General features: G+C 37.1%; 3 protein-coding genes and 1 non-coding gene across 4 annotated transcripts in view; 2 read left to right on the forward strand and 2 right to left on the reverse strand.

Annotated features, from left to right (window-relative positions):
• LOC109229113 (transmembrane 9 superfamily member 1) overlaps positions 1–1,701 on the forward strand; it is a 12,440-nt gene extending 10,739 nt beyond the window's left edge. The window contains exons 11-12 of the mRNA XM_019394439.1: positions 536–809; positions 1,077–1,701. Of these exons, the coding sequence (XP_019249984.1) occupies positions 536–809; positions 1,077–1,144 (342 nt within the window). The 3' untranslated portion in view covers positions 1,145–1,701. The remainder of the gene's footprint in view (positions 1–535; positions 810–1,076) is intronic.
• Positions 3,625–4,251, forward strand: LOC109229114 (ferredoxin). Its single transcript, XM_019394440.1, has one exon. The coding sequence runs from the start codon at positions 3,676–3,678 to the stop codon at positions 4,108–4,110; it is 435 nt and encodes a 144-aa protein (XP_019249985.1). The 5' UTR covers positions 3,625–3,675; the 3' UTR covers positions 4,111–4,251.
• Positions 4,731–11,105, reverse strand: LOC109229115 (MLO-like protein 4). The gene is made up of 15 exons (XM_019394441.1): positions 10,876–11,105; positions 10,697–10,754; positions 10,330–10,556; positions 10,127–10,243; positions 9,443–9,503; positions 9,104–9,195; positions 8,634–8,708; positions 8,276–8,361; positions 7,957–8,006; positions 7,841–7,881; positions 7,593–7,763; positions 7,439–7,474; positions 6,805–6,872; positions 5,578–5,638; positions 4,731–5,458 (listed from the first exon to the last, which is right to left on the reverse strand). Exons 1-15 carry the CDS (start codon positions 10,999–11,001, stop codon positions 4,997–4,999), a joined length of 1,731 nt encoding a protein of 576 aa, XP_019249986.1. The 5' UTR covers positions 11,002–11,105; the 3' UTR covers positions 4,731–4,996.
• TRNAG-GCC lies at positions 11,858–11,928 on the reverse strand. The gene has a single exon. It is a non-coding gene; the product is annotated as a tRNA-Gly (tRNA).

Consider the following 17,778-nt stretch of genomic DNA (forward strand, 5'->3'; position numbering starts at 1 on the left):
TCCTCATACATGCGGATGAAAATTACGTTATTCGTTTGTTTGAACTGGGTGTGTAGGGTGCTGTATCATTTTATAGGAGAATGTCAATTAAAATGTTGTGGAGAATAACTGGAAAAGATTGCATTGGTTAATGACAAGGGCATTACTTCTGGACAGGCAGATTTTACATCCATTTTGGCCTCTTCTGTTTATTTTCTTACCCGCAGAATTCACATTGTCGGTGCTTCTTCGCATTTTTTTGTCTAACTCCTCATCAAATTCTCCTATGTCAACTCATTTCCTCCCTCCCCGAGGGCGAAGAAAAGGGGGTATCATCCTTTTTTCACCGATGGCAGGGGGGTCTTAAGGGACTTCAACCTACTCCTTTTATGTCCATGATTAGTTTTTTGCATATAGCCACTTTTTAAAATTGAGAAATAGTATATAAAGTAATGCCTTTTGTCAGGTAACAACGTATGCAATTGTCATTGAACCTGTGCTGGGCTTTGCAAATTTTGAAGTCATTGCTAATTTGTTTCGTTGTGTTCTTTTGCAGGTGTACTACGTCTATGGATTTATGCTTCTGGTCTTTCTGATCCTCATTATTGTTACCATCTGCGTGACTATTGTGGGAACATATTTCCTACTAAATGCTGAAAATTACCATTGGCAGTGGACTTCATTTTTCTCAGCGGCATCTACAGCTGTCTATGTATACCTGTACTCAGTCTATTATTACTATGTGAAGACTAAGATGTCAGGGTTTTTCCAGACCAGCTTCTACTTTGGATACACACTGATGTTTTGCCTTGGCTTAGGGATTCTATGCGGTGAGTATATCAACTCCAGTTCTTTTTAGACCATTTATGCGATATTGCCTTTGAGTAGGATTTGTTTTTCATCGTAAGAGCTCGCCGTGGTGATAATTTATGTTAGCTTTAGTTTTGGTCCTGTCTCGTTGCTTTGGACACGAATGCATTTAAGTCTGTCTGTGTATGTTTTCTGTATGTTGCTTGTAGGAGAACACAGTTATTGTGGCTCTTCATTTTGTTTTATGTTGTCCTAATCAACCATGTAATTTTGTCAACTATGCTCAGGTGCTGTTGGATTCTTGGGCTCTAATCTATTTGTGAGGAGGATTTACAGAAACATCAAATGTGACTAATTTTCTTCCAAAGGAGAGTATGACAGACAATGCCCTTTATTCATCTGGTCACTTGACTATAAGGTCAAGAAGAGCCTCAAGAATCATGTATCTTCGTGGGGGATGGTTGGTGTCTCTGCCAGGGATCATTGGAGTCCTGAAGATTTTCCCTCTTCTTTGGGCTGTAAGAGATCCTTTTTCCCTTTGTACTTAAATTAGAAAGATTTAGAGAGTTTAAGGGATTCCAGGCTAGTTTGGTAGGGGTTTCAGACAGACATATATAGTTATTTCGGACACTCAGCACTGATCCTTGATATTTGTTGATTATTGCCAAGGAATGAGACTCAGGTCAGTTTTTTCTGATTGGTGAACGAGTTAGGACCATGTTTGGATATATACATTGCATTTTTTGAAGCACGAACGGAATTTTCCATCTTCCCTATATAATTGGATGTCAGATGCTCAAAAAGGATTGTAGCTTTTCAGGAACTTCTGTATAATTGATGTGAAGCTGCTTGTTCAGTCAAGCTTTGCTACATTGTTAATTTGCTATTGAGACCCCCTTTTTTGTTTGGTTTCCTTGGTTTCGCCAGGCAAATTTATTCTTTTCGTGCTGTTTCTCAATAAGGCTAGCAAAATCTGTGCAACGTTCGAGGTCAGGTGATCGATCACTACTGAGATTTAGGTGAAACACGTTAGTTTTAGCTGTGACTTGAGCTAAGGTAACTCAAACATGAGATCTTCTGTGTGTGTAGCGTGTGGACACAACTTTACCAACCATTACGGATTTCTTTTGTTTATTTTTAGAAACGAAAGGACTTTGATGTGATTGTTGAGCGTGTAATTTAGTACTCGATCTTAAGTCTTTTAAGTTAAAATTGGTCTCTCCTGGTTTTGGTGACAAAATGCTACTACTGTCCTATTCTTTCTAAATGTGGATCATTTTTTAATGTTTTTCACCAGTTGACTAAGAGCATTATTTAAGAATTAAATATCGTTATGTTTTAAATTTTATTGTGATGTTTCTTTAAATTTTATTTTAATATCTCCTTCGTTGTTATCTATGTAAATAAAATTGAAGTTAATATACAAGTAAAGCATACTCATGAGAAAGACCCACGACCACGCTGCTGGCTATAATGCTTACCTTGGGCAAACGTTGAATTCTTTAGCCCTTTTCTGCAGTAGAAAATTCATGTCATTCCCCACCACGGTTTGTTCACTTAATATATGTAGGTTTGGGGATGAGTTATTCATATCTCGATTTATTTAAATGCATCTTTTTACAAACACTTATTTTCTCTGAACAAGTCTGATTCAATTTTTTTGTACATTCTTAAAACTATTAAGACGTTCACGAAAAGATTATATGAATGTAACTTTTACCATCACTCTATTGACGACCATTGTGCACCCACCTTTAGCAACCACCTGGATCGCCAGCCACTACTGGCGACTATCACCATTAACCTCCACGGTACAACAACCACTAACCATCTCTAATGCCAACCACCACCAGTCCACCACTAGCTATCACTGTGCCACCACCACTTTCACCAGTTGACAACAAGTTGTTTTGGTCATCACTGCACAACTGCCCCCACAAACAACCTTCACCAACCACAACTATCACTAACCACCACCTTGGTTACAACGGCGAACGAGCGGGTCGGGTCGGATATGAGCAGGTAGAAAATGGGTAATTCAAAAAACGGATAAATTATCCGACCCGACCCGTATTTAAGACGGATAAAAAATGGGTTATGGATAATATGGACATGGCTTCTTGAATATGATCACTTATGAGAGAATTTCTAGTCTCCCAAACTTGAGGAACCCCCAATTTGAGGCTTTACAAATGTAAAAGTTAAACACATTAGTTATCCATTGATTAATTATTTTTAAGTGGATAATATGGTTCTTATCCATATTCGACCCGTTTTTAAAAAGTTCATTATCCAACCCATTTTTAATGAATAATATGGATGGATAACTATTTTTTTCTAATCATTTTGCCACCTCTAGTTACAACTATCAACGCCGATCACCACTATCTTCATATGCCACTGCCACCAGCTTTTAGAATGTGATATATCAAACAGATACCTTTTACAATACTATTTAAATTAATTTTTTTCTTCTAATTTTTTTAATTATTATTTTATTTGAATGTTATATTTGTTAAAGTAAATGAATATAAATATACATATTTAGATACTAAGAAAAATAGGTTAAACTATCCAATATCCAGATATATAACTCCCTTTGATGCTTCCGTTTAAATTGTGGTTGGCAGTGGAAGACAGGACAAATTAAAGCCACAAGCCTTGTGAGAATGAAAGGCTGATATTAAAGCAGTGACAATCACATTCACAAGATAACTGGTGAATCCTGCTAAGTTGATAAACTGATAAAGCTAGCCATACACTATTGACACGTGGAAGATAAACCTCTCACTATTTCCACAAGCCCCCTCTTCTTATATATCCTCACATCTCAACTGAGAGCAGAGCAGAGCAGAGCAGAGCAAAGCAAAGAAAAAATTTGTAAAAATGGCCAGTATTTCAGGTACCATGGTTAGCACTTCTTTCCTCCCAAGGAAACCAGCTGTGAGTAGCCTGAAAGCCATGCCAAATGTTGGGCAAGCTCTCTTTGGTCTTAAATCTCAGAGGGGTGGTAGGATTACTTGCATGGCCAGTTACAAAGTGAAGCTTATTACACCAGAGGGAACTGTTGAGTTTGATTGTCCAGATGATGTTTACATTCTTGACCAGGCTGAGGAAATGGGACATGATCTTCCTTACTCATGCAGAGCTGGTTCTTGCTCTTCTTGTGCTGGAAAAGTTACAGCTGGAAATGTTGATCAGTCTGATGGAAACTTTCTTGATGATGACCAAATGGCTGATGGATTTGTGCTAACTTGTGTTGCTTACCCACAGTCTGATGTTACTATTGAGACTCACAAGGAGGAGGAGCTCACTGCCTAAGCCCCTTCATCTCATTATTTCAAAAAAGTTTGATGAGCATTTATTTTCATATGTAACTCTTTTTTTCTCATAAAAGATGCTTTGTTGCAACTTCAAGTCAATGACTTTGATTTGCTTAGTATATCAACTTTTGTCTCCTTATTCCCTGCTTTTAGATGTGTTAATTTTCATGTATATTTAACAATTTGCAAGATTAGAAAATTACCATTAGTAACTCTATTCAGGTCCAACATAATACTTTGTTATATAAACCTAGGGCTATCTACAATTAGAAAGTTAAGAGGTCTTAGATGTGCAAGCCCTACATCTTTGATGCAGGGGTGGAGCTAGAGTGGGGGAGCGGGTTCGGCCGAACCCAATAGCTTTTGTTTGAACTCTATATTTGTCTTAAACAGTCTGTTGAATATGTAAAAATTATTAAATTAGAACCTAATAAGTTAAAACGATTAGAACCCCGACCCCATAAGCTTGAAATCATGGCTTCGCCTCTGCTTTGATGCAACCATTGATTCTCATGAGAGGTCATGGTTGTTGCGTAGGAAGGCATTTTTGTTATGCTACTAATACTTGCTCTGCTACTCTGTACGGGCGTAAAACAAAAGCACCTTAAAGGTCCAACATTATCAACTGAACTAATTTCCATGTATAATTAGGCGTATATTCGTCAAGACTGTTTCTTTACAGCTCAATATATGTTCATTTTCTGAGTTACAAAATAGATGCCTAATCTATGAACTGGTCTCCATTGCCAGATAGCAAAGACTGCAATAAATACTCGTCTAAAAATGGTTTACCCCATGCAGGAAGTGCTACGCGGCTAGTGTCTGAGTATGGACTGGTAGGTGTATATTGTACAGAATAAATACTTAGCTTGCATGAGAAAAAATCATGTCTTTTGAAACAGATCAAAGAGAGTTTCTGGCTTGTCTGCATCCCCATTATCCACATTCTCTTGTATATCAGTAACCAGAGGTTCAGATGAATGCCTCTCATTATCCACATTCTCCTCTATATCGGTGACCAGATATTCGGATGAATAGTCCCTATTTCTGAAGGAAAGTTCATGTTCTGGTGAATTTGAGGTTTCAACAATGCAATCTTCTTGTTGATCATTTGACAGGACATTCTCATCTAGATGGTGAAATGAGCCTCTAGAGGAACATGGAGATAAAGTAACCGTTGCTATCTCATCCCCCTCATCAATCGTTGATCCTAGGGAACACGTTGATCTTGTAGTGATTGAGCGTAAAGCATCTCGTTTAGACTTGTCCTTTACTCTCTTACACCAACTGTGAAGTGATTCTCGAACACTTTCAGCAACGAGAGCCTTTCCACACCGCGAACCCATCTGTGACCAAAAGTTTATGCAAATTAAAGGTCATTTCAGACTCTGTCACTAGCCTAAGACTAGTTCAGTTGGCATTTTAGTATTTGGTAAATGTATAAGAATAGCGAGAAAAGGATCACCTGTGAGATAATTACGTTTAGAGGAACAGTGCTGTGGCTACACCAGAACTGCACCAGAACCCTGTTCAAAGAGTGCATTTTCTGAGTACCAAATAGGTCTACTAATATGTAGTAGCGAAGCTAGGAATTTTTCCAAGGGTATTCAAATTTGAAAGAAGAGAAAAAATTCCCGACAAAGGGTATTCAATATGTGTTATATACCTCTAAGACGTAATATTTTACCTATATACACAGTACAATTTTTCGACGAAGGGTGGTCAACTGACCATCCTTGTGACCATGTGGCTTCGCTACTGCTAATATGCATCATACACTACATGTTATAAAAGATCCACTATGCATCTTCTACTTTAATGCACGAAAATCATGTTCAATGAGTGCAGCTTCTATGTACCAAAAACATCTGCTAAGGATCCAATCTTTTCAGTACATGTAGCAAAACCAAGATATATGTGTGATAATTAGTCTTCGACTTGATAACTATTCTGATGCAACACTCAGCAATTATCTGTTTGGGATTTGATGGCCATTGGTACCTACCTCATTTTGACTTGGTCCAGGCTTGAAAATCAGGTAATAATGACTTAACCAAGAAACATACAAGGTGAATAGCTAGGCTGGATGGCCCGAAATTTAGTAGCTTCCTCACTTCTGCTCCTAATATTTAGCAGCTAATATAAGTGGTTCTCACCAAAGTTCCCCTTTAAAAAAGTACTTCATCGCCTTCCCTCAATGTCAAATAAGAATAATCAGTAATGCATTGTTCAGTGAACTAGTTACATCGAATAAGTTCTGATCAGGAGGGGAGGGGGCGCAGTTCTGTGCTAGAAAGTGAATCGGTGGATGAGCTCTACTTATAGAAGATGAGAAACATGCAGTTGCAAGACGATTGCAAACAAATAAGTGGGAATCACTTAACTCGCCACAATCTTATAGGAGAATGACATGATCCATGAAGATGTTATGATAGCACTGAGATAGGGATGACCAAAAATAGAGTACTACAGGAGCTATGGCTATGCGATAGGAAGAATACTTAATAAAGTAAGAGGCAAGAAGTGGATATTGGAGTAAAGTTCTTCACAGTTTGAACTGTATTAAATGCAAAAGTGGTGCCATAATGCTACTTCCATAAAGAAGTATTAACAAGTACAATGGATTCGGGCTACTAATTATAAATTCAAATGGGATGAAGGAGGTAATGTGGTAGAGGTGTATATTACATACCCTGAAATCAATCTGATAACAACCATCGCATGGTTCTTCATGAAACACGCCCGTTGCTCGAATCCCCACTGCACAATTGGATTAATGCTGTTATGAAGTGAATCATCAATCTAAAAGAACAAAAATTCTTCTCCAGAGAGAAAATAGTAACTTCTAAGCCAATACAAATACATGGTTTCAGAATAAGAACAGCTTGTATGAGTAGGTAGCCCTCCAAAAACTGCAAATATTAGTTTTCTGACATTATTATTTTCATGTCTATGTCTGTCAATAAAAGTGGTAATCTTTCACTTGAGCATATTATGTTAAAGAGAGTGTGCAAACTGAACTTGTAATTTTCTCAGATAAAACAAAAAAGAATTCACATGTGTTAATCTTTTCATGCAACGTCTGTTTTATGTTCTCTAACTGTGCAATCTAGTCCTAGTTATTGCAAGAGTGGAAGATACTAAAGAAGCATGTGTAGATGTTATTTTGGAGCATAAATTCCTTTCATACTGATTATCTACTCCACATTCATTCATTTATTAGCAGAAGACATATCTATTTACGTATTGACCAAAAGAAAAGTATTAATCTTAAACAAGAAGATGATGTATGGATCATAGAAAAGAAGAAAGGCAATGAATCTCACCAAGGACCAGATAAATGTTGCCATTTCAAAAGCATTCTGCGTACAGAACAAAAAGCAATCGAGGTTAGGACATTTATTTTTATCATTTACATCTGTTTTGCATGAAATGAACATTGAACAGTGAATGGAGCACCAGAGCTATTGAGAATTTGACCTGAAATGATATGAACTGTATTAATCGTAATAGTATCTTCGGTTTGCCAAACCAAAACAATTCATCGCGTGGCTTTACTTGTGTTCTAGTAAGTGGACCCTTAGGCTCTGCAATTTCAAGTGCCAAAACGGAGACTACATGCTGTAGTTTTGTTCCAACCACCATGACAAGCTTTGGCACAAGACAATATAATCAGATACATATATTAATTCAACTAGAAACGGACCAAACAAGGGAGGGTGACTTACAATGGCAGGAATAAAAGAAAGCCAGAAGTAGATATTAAGGCCTGCAATATATGTATGAAACATTGTTCAACAAGCCAACTAGAAAATGATGTTTTCACATTACAAAATTTCATTACCATGAATGTTGATGAAGATACATATGATGGCATAACCCCAAAGGATCCAGCTGCAAAGTCCTAGAATAAGTCAGCATAAATATTCAACTTTCAAATTCTAAATTCCATTAATTATGCAAAGAAGGGGTTTTCTTCTTCTCTTTATTTGATTTAGGGATGTTTTTTGCCTAGAAACATTTATAATATACGCCAACAGACCCTCAGGGAGGACCTCGAGTTTTTTTCAGATGTTATAACACTGAAGTATAACAATGATTAAGTCAAAATATCCTTCCACCTATTATGAACTAAATTGATCTAAACCAACAACAAAACATACCTGATCCCTACAATTTCATAAAATTCATCTTCCATGCTACGAACCATGTACTTATGGAAATTGTAAGTAAGCGGAAGCTTGTGATTCTGCATGTTATAGAAGCAAGGGTCAGGCATTACAGGTAAATAGTGAACTTTGGAAATAAATAGAATGAGAGCATTCAATTTTGTGTTCAGAGATTAATTGCTTAGCATCAACAGCATAAGCACATCGAGGGTGATATCGACGAATTTTAGCTGTGTAAAAGGATAATGAGCATTTTGCCTCTTCTCTTCCCTCCTCATACACAAGCGAATTGAGATATTTATAAGGAGAAAGAATAATCTAAAGAAAGTACCAAAAGAAACTGAATACCTACAGTGATAAAGCCCAATCTCAGTGCCAAGTAATCTGACTTATGAATTGAAGTCCTGAACTGCCTTAGAAAGCAAAGCTGCAAGATTACAAAACAAATGCATGTCAAATACATACAGATAATCTAAAAACAAAGTGCTAAATTAATATTCAAAGACGAATTTTGTTATTTGCAAGGGACGCTGACAAGTCTGTAGTCTTAACAAATCAACGGATCATTGAACAGGGGTGAAGGGGACAATTGTGATTGTAACAATAGTTTAGTCTAATACAAACTGAAAATTTAGACTAGACAATAACATTTTCGACAACTTGATAAGAAAAGAAAAGAAGTCTAGTGGTGTCGAAATTCATCTATAGTTCATTAACCTATTTGGTGACAATCATTTCCCCTCCTTGTGTTAAAAATCAAGATCCTCCTCAAACTCTACAGAAGAGTGTACAATGTTGTTGTAATAGGGCAAGAGCTATTACCATCCATATAAGAATTCGACTCCTACTCCATGGATGAGAAGCATGATGCAGAGCGAAGGTGGATTGTCGCCTCATCTCCTTATTCTTTGGCACTAAAAATAACAGAAAGAGATATTAAAAGAATGATATGTAGCCACAATGCTTAGAAGCTCAGCTCTATGCTAAAAGATATTTAAGACAATTCATGCAATCAAATTGCATACATGTTGAACTATCCATCCATGTTAAGTTTCCTTAAATTCGTTTTTGGTGCAAGTATTACTTATATTTTTCGCTCATTCAGAAAAAAGGTGAATTTATATTGTGTGCACATAGTTTATTATCTTCAATTCCATGTACCTTGTAAGTTGTTCTCTGCCCCAGAGCTCACTTGGTTTTCCCACTTCCTCCAACTGTAGATCTACAATCAAATTCATCAGTAGAAAATAATTATCCCGCATGCCTTAATTTTAAAAGCACAGACAAGGAAGAGCATGAACTCTGCTATTTCGCCTCAAATATATAGGGCAGAGGCGGATCCAGGATTTAAACCTTATGGGTTCAACTTCTAAGGTTTTAAGCATTGAACTCATTATATTTTTAAAGTTATGGGCTCATATCTACTATTTTGCAATTTTTAACGAATTTTTACTCCGCGTCGAAAGTTATGGGTTCAGTTGAACCCGCTGGTAGAACGCTACATCCGCCTATAGGGGTATCATCCGACATCACTTAGACCAAAAACTTCACAAAATTATACTTTCTTTTCAAAACATGTATGTATTTATATGTATAGACTGACACTATTTGAAAATAATGCAAAGTAAAAACATCAATTCAATACAAGAAGTAAAGCTTTAGAATATCTACTTCCCTAGACTCAAACTCACATACAAAGTTGAGTTGTGATAATGGAGAGATACCACTTGCACAAAATCCTTGTTGGTAGCATAAAGACTCTGCCTATACGGACACATTAGACATCCTATACAAGTATATTTTCTAACCCGATTTAGAATTAAAAGCTTGATATGGTAACTCTACCTTGCTCATGGCCAAGCCCACAACAATACAACTGTACAGGACATGGGTGATACCAAGAACAAACAAGAAGCGGTGGAGCTGTTCAAGACCTTCATATGAGACAAAAGGCTCACGTCCCTGATATTAATACAAAAGATTGTCTTTATTAGTACAGTAGCAGAAAGCATCATTTGCGCGCAATATGAATCAAGAAAACAACTTACCTCACCACATTGATGTGATGGTTGATAAATTCCCTTGGGAGGAATATCAGTATCATTTGAGAAAATGGAGGAGCGCGACAAATGGATTGTCTCACTCGCACTGTCATAATCTTCTTGAGAACAAAGGTAGAATTTACTACTGAAAAGGGATGAATCCACACAAATTTGAGAAATCTGCCTTGCGCATTGTCCCAACAACAAAGAAATAAGCCCAAGCAGCATCAGCTCTGTCCCAATAATATAACCATTTGAAACAAATCAACAATGTTGAAGATACAATTAAGTAATTAAAAGTGTGCAATCTATAGCAACTTAAGCTTTTAGATGAGGTAGTCACACAATTTAAAGAAGCAGCGGAATTACTAACCTTCCTTGATCTTCTCGACAGAAGCAAAAAGAGCTTTCCTTCTGGTCTTCTTCAACCACTGTATATATATATAAACACAACCCCACAACTTATTAAGCAAAGACTGTCCATTCTGTGCTTACTAAAAAAGAACAAATTAGTATAGAGAGAGTTGTGTTGAGTCATTGACTAGTGCTGACCTTTCCAAATCGGTAAATGGAGCGTTGGACAAAAAGGCAAACAAATACCATAACAGTAGTAACTGTTGCAACAGACCATGTTGGAGTTTCCTCCAATGACCTCCCTTCCCTGAAAACTACTTCCATTTCCTGCACTTTTCTTGAAAAATTACTACTCCTACTTTCTGGGAAAATCAAGATCGATCCAGCAAGTGGGTGATACTGAAAAGGCTGGCTGGCTACACATTTTTCTTGAACGGGGTATAATATAATATTACTAGTACGTACAAGAGATGCACCATGGAATCTTCCTTTTTTAATTTCTTATTAATGTATGTATGTGGCTAGTTAAAAAAATGGGGAAAGCCACAGCTACAAATGCGTTGGGAGGTGCTAAGATCTTTTGCTTTTGCTCCCACAAGTCCGACCTTTTCACATGCATGCTGTCCCAAGAGTAAGGTGCATGCATGCGCCTTACTCTTCTTCAAGTTTAAACTCTATGCCATTACTAACTGCCTTTTTGTCTTTATTTTGCCCCATATATATATATATATTTTTTTTTGCTACGTATCAAATATCTATCAATTAAAGTTAACCGTCCTCCAGGAATAAAAATTCACTTGAGGGAGCTAGACAGTTTCTTTTCGGCATTGCCTGCCAGGGGCGGATTTAGGGGCGAAAGTTCGAGGCAAAATCTATTTTTTACCTTTATATATTAAATTTTGAACTCCCTTAACACAGCCCAAAAATGTAGCGTAGTGATCAAGGTGGTTCAAAACCTTCCTAAGGTAATAGGTTTAATTCCCCACTAGCTATAATATTTTTTTTGAACCCCACTTCGTGGAGAGACTTATATTTAAGGAAAGAATCTAAAGAATAGAGGGGAATAAGAAATTAAAGCAAAAAATTGAGGCACAGATGCGCTGATGTTTCGTCTGATGTCAGACTTGGTGAAGACCCAAACTCTCACCTGTGGCGCAATTATCTTCACGGCACTCAGCAATGCACCAGCCAGGAATCGAACCCGGGACTTTACCGTGGCAGGGTACTATTCTACCACTAGACCACTGGTGCTTCTTGTTGTAGACAACTTCTCCATAAAATTCAAATATGATTTCTGCTATTGATATAAAAATAAAACCGGGTGGGGTGGGGGGGGGGTGGGGGGGGTAGGGGGTTGGGTTTGGATACTGTTATAATAGTTCTTTTCTATAATTAAAACTTGACTTCCAAAACAAAATTGTTGTCTCTAACGAAATAAGAGGAGCAATAGGCTTATTAGTTTGAAAGATCTCCGAATCTTTTCCAACATTTACTAATAATTACTTATGTATAATTATAAAAATTTCATTTGTCGATCAACTGTAGACTACAGTGCAAAATTTGCAAAAGGTCAAATTACAAACTTTTTTCACTAAATTTCAAGCAACACAGCAACATTTGTTAAGTCAAATAAACATTTAAATTGATAATGGCTATAAATGCAATTTATAATTATATCTCCACCTCAACGGCTCAACATATTACCGTATCAATATACCTTGTGTTTTTTTTATTAATAAAAATTAAAGGTCACTCAGGATAAATGTCTTAGTGATCCAATATTCGCTTTAAAGAAACAAACACAACTTCCTAAGCACGAAGCAATGATGTTGTGGCTTCGTGCTATGAGCTTTGCAACTGTCTTCGAACCCTAAACTAAACGCTACATAAATGGGTATGTCTTATATGTGCCTGGACGTCCCAAGCTAACGGCTATCCAGTATAGTTTGATCAATTATAACGCGAAATTCATGATGTATCCAACAACTTGGAGATCTTTCGTTTGACAGATCAGTATAATAATCCAACATATTGAAAGTAAAAGAGGGGGTGAATTGTAGCCAATTGAAATCTTGGTTGACTAAGTATGAGTTTAGTCGACTAGGTTTTGCACATCAGTAGGAATGAAATAAACAAACAGAATGGTAAATAAGGCACCACAATTTTTATACTGGTTCAATATCGGTGTGGTACCTACCTTTAGTTCCCTTGGGTCACAAGGGTTCTCTTAGATCTTTGATAAAGGATTACAATAGTGATGGTTTTAGTACGTTCACCATCAACGATATTCAGCAACAGTGATCTTTGTAATGTTGACACAACTCTAGTTTGTGTTCTAACTCTTCCTATCTTTTGTGACACCCGTAGACGCAAGAATACAGTATTTGAACTAAGAACTAGAAAGGATTAGAAAATAGTTTGCGTAGTTGCGTGAGTCTTCTACGAAGTTGCCCATCTTCTTATAGCCGTTGCAAATTGATCTTTGATTGGGCACATAATCCTCTAAAAGATTTGACCCAAGGGGTGCCTCCGCATCCTGCACGTGAGATGGGCTGGATTCGTTTACGTCCTTCCCTTTTCATACAAAATTCATGGAGTGATTTGTGGCTTTGATTTGATTGATCAATCTTTTGATTCTAATCTAGTCCTAGAAGTATGGCTTGACATTTCCTTAGCAGCTACACTTGATATGTTTCCTTGTTGAGACAACCTTGTTATCCATTGATTGAGACTAAAGCGTCTGGACTAATTTTGTTTCCTTTTTGATGGCTTTGACATGACTTTGACTTCCTTTGATTTAGCATTGTTCATGTTGTCTTTGATCTCGTTTCCATTCTGATATCGTTGCCTTTGAACTTCCTTTGAAGTAGTGCTACTTCCTAATTTCCTACAATCAAATTGATATGATTAGATTTGCACTATTGTCATAATTGAAACTTGGATGTAATAATCTCCCACTTTTTGATGATAACAATCAAGAGAGAGCAACATAGTATACTTCCCTTTCATAGTTTGAGATGCCTGCTTCCCCTGAGTTCTTACTTGAATTTGCACAGTACTGCTCCCCCTAAGTTGTTGCTTTGGTTTACTCTTTAGATTCTTCTCCCCCCTTTGACATCAATCAAAAAGGAAAGAAAATGCAGACAAAACATACACAATAGAGTAGATAATAGGCAGATAATAAACAGACTAGTGACGGTAGCAGAGTTTATGCCTTCAGCAGAGGCATAAAGTGATGGTTCTTACAAACCAACGCAAAGAAATAAGTCACAAAATAGAAAAGAGCAAAAAATATTATTTTTAACACACATGCAGTGCCTTAGTTTCTCCCCAGAAAGTACTTCAAGGTATTGATCACTTTGGTGCAGAAGGAGTTATAGGAGGTTTCAACTTCTTTGGTGATTTTGTCCATATTTTCTGTCATGGAGTTGAATGCCCTCATCCCTTGCCTTCTCGTGGCTCTCATGTCCATCTTGAGCTTAGCCACATCTGCACCTGTTTCTTTGGTGACTTCCCTGATTTTGTCCACCTATTCTTTCATTGGAATGAGAAGGATTTTTACCCCATCTAGATTTTGCTTAATCTCCTTTAGGTTAGTAGTGGCAGTCGACTGAGTCTCTGTTGGTTCAGTAGGTGTTTCAACCTGTACTGGAATACTTTCAACTTTGGCATGCCTGACCCATCTGTCGTCACTTAAGCTGTAACCCATTATAGCAAATATAGTCTTATCATAGGTACTGGTAATGTGCTTGAGTGAGAAATGTGCCAAATCAACCTTCATAACTTCAAGAATGTGTGAGATGAGCAAATCATAGGGTAGACAACCAGCAGAAGAGGATATATCCATGATACTTTCAAGCATATACTGGCGAATTCACACAAACCAGTCAAGTCTTTTATTGTTCACAAGACAGTAAAGAACAAAAATATCTCTAGTTGGTGACTATCATATGGGCTATTATTCGGTGTTCAAACTTGGGATTTTAGGACCAATGTCAGGGGTTATCCGACAGGAAAGCTTTTGCCTCTTCTAAGGAAACTTCAAAATCTTTTGGCCAGGAATTTTTCACAAAAACATCATACCCATGAAACTTAGCAGAAAATATTTTCTCGAATTGATAAGGGTCAAGAATAACTCGAGTGCCTAAAACTATGGATTCCAAGTCATCTTTGTCATTAATAAACAGATTTGCATAGAACATTCTCACAGGCTCTTTATACACATAATTTCCAAGAGTATCAAACAGAGAAGAGAGACGTTGAAAGTCAAAAATAGCAATCATATTTCAATGCAGATTTTTCATAAGAGAAAGACTTACAGGGCGTCCATAAGCCATAGATTTTGACTTATATGACTCAAACCTTGATTTCTCACTTGGTCCATAAAAGTTTAGTTTGTCCTCAGGCCCAAAATCTGTGCTTTCCACTTTCCTTTTTCTTGCATGCAGGCTTTTTGGGGGTTTGCTCCATAGGCCTTTTTTCTGTCTTTTTCTGGCTAATAGGTAGATCCTTCGATGATTCACTGCTTTCATTATTAATTTTAAGAAAGTCTAAGTCGAGTGATGATTCCAGGTCTACGGTTTCTTTAGGGTTGTGGGTTTTCTAAAATCGTCTGCTTCATTTGGTGGAAGTGGAAGATGAGAGGTTTCTTTTTGCCATGGCAAGGAAATTTTGTGAGAGAAGATGAAGAATGAGAGGGATAAGAGGGTCTTTATCTAGGCGTTTGGAAGGTTGAAGGGTTGCCTCGGTTAAGGAAAAGCCAGGTTCAGAAGGAAGTGACACTTCTAAGGAGTTGCTTTGGCGGCACCGATGGAAGTGTAATAATTACACTCACATCAAAATTAATACACTTCAACATTTAAGCAAACTTAAGTAAGGAAGTAAAATATATTATACAGATACGAAAGATTTTTTACAAAACAGGTACAATGCAAATCTTTTTACGCAGTAAATAAAATCTTTCTTCTAAAAGAGGTTTTGTAAAAATATTAGCAAGTTGAGACTAAGTATTAATAAATTCTAATACAATATCACCTTTTGCAATATGATCACGGATAAAGTGATGCTTAATTTCTATATGCTTTGCCCTAGAGTGATGCACAAATTTTTTTGACAAACATATAGCACTAGTATTATCACAAAATATAGGAGTATAGGTAAGAGATAAATCATAATCGAGTAGTTGATGCATGATCCAAAGAACTTGTGTACATCAACTTCCAACTGCTAAATATTCTGCTTCAGTAGTTGACAAAGCAACACAATTTCATTTCTTGCTATGCTAGGAAATTAAAGCATTTCCCAATAGTTGGCATGTGCCACTAGTGCTTTTCCTGTCAATCTTATCACCTGCAAAATCTGCGTCTGAAAAACCTTTTTAACACAAAATTGTTAGAGTGAGCATACCATAAACCTAATTTAGAGGTTCCAATAAGATATCTAATAATGCGTTTAACTGCAGTAAGATGGGATTCTTTGGGAGCCGACTGAAACCTTGTACATTTACACACACTAAATATTATATCCGGTCGACTAGCAGTGAGATATAATAAAGATCCAATCATTCCTCTATATATCGTTTCATCCACACTTTTTCCATTATTATCTTCTTCAAGCGTAGTTGTTGGACTCACTGAAGTTCCAATGGACTTTGCATTCTCCATACCAAACTTCTTTATAAGTTCCTTGGTGTACTTGGTTTGGCTGATAAAGATTCCTTTGGGAGACTGTTTGATTTGCAGTCCAAGAAAGAATGTTAGCTCTCCCATCATACTCATTTTGAGTTCTCCTTTCATAGCGTCAGTGAATTCTTCACATAGTACAGAGTTAGGACTTCCAAAAATAATATCGTCAACATAAATCTAAGTAATAAGATTACCTGAATTTGAGTGCTTAATAAACAAAGTTGTGTCGATATTACCTCATTTGAAGCCTTGATTTAGAAGAAAAGAATTTAATCTCTCATACCAGGCTCGAGGAGCTTGCTTGAGTCCGTATAGAGCTTTAGACATCTTGAATACATGATTTGGGAAGCTGTCACTTACAAAGATGGGAGGTTGCTTCACATACACCTCTTAAGAAATGTATTCGTTTAAAAAAGGCACTTTTTACATCTATTTGGAAGAGTTTGAATCCTATATGAGTAGCAAAAGCAAATAGTATTCGAATAGATTCCAATCTTGCTATAGGTGCAAAAGTTTCATCGTAGTCAATTCCCTCTTGCTGAGAGTAACCTTGAGCAACTAGTCTTGCTTTGTTAAGAACCACTTGACCGGATTCATTCAACTTATTTTTGAAGACCCATTTAGTTCCTACAATGGAGGCGTATGATGGTTTTGGAACCGATTCCCACACTTTATTTCTTTCAAATTGATCAAGTTCATCTTTCATTGCTTTGATCCAATCGTCGTCTTTAAGGGCTTCATCCACCTTCTTTGGCCCAAATTATGATATTAAGGCCAGGTGATGTCGCGCCCCCTTTTTTCCCTCCTCGCGTCGGGAGAATCGGGTTAATGACATTTGGATATGGGACAACTCGTTCCTTTTGGGAACTGGGTTTTGCATTTTTGAAGAGTCGCCACCTAATGATTTATGGTGCATTAGGACACCTACAAGGTTCAATTAGAACTACCTTTTTGATAACCAGAGATTGGGTAAGGGCTTGAAATTATCCCAAGGGGAAGGTGTTAGGCACCCCTCAGGATCCACTAGTGTGGTTCCCGGCCAGACAATTCTTTGTGAATTTGGTGCAATTACCATGTAAGCAGATAAGGCTCAAATAAGAGGGGATTTTAATACACAAATGCTTGAAAGTAAACAAGGTATGAAAGAGCAATTATTAAAAGGCTGATTTTTGAAAAGAAGTCATAATACTTTAAAAGCAAAGAAAGAGAGGGGAAGGGGGAGTCCTAGGTTTATTTATAATATGGATCACATCAATGCAATACCCGGTAATCACTCCTCAAAGAGGGGATACACGTGGTATTAGCGCACCAGTCATCATATCCATATCTACCCTTCCCACCCCATTAAGGTACTAAAGTGCGGATTGGTCTCGACCACTATTGCATGCTATTACCCGTCCCATTCCTATCAGTCCCG

Source organism: Nicotiana attenuata, chromosome 7 (genome assembly GCF_001879085.1).
Source record: "Nicotiana attenuata strain UT chromosome 7, NIATTr2, whole genome shotgun sequence".
NCBI classification, from domain to species: Eukaryota; Viridiplantae; Streptophyta; class Magnoliopsida; order Solanales; family Solanaceae; genus Nicotiana; species Nicotiana attenuata.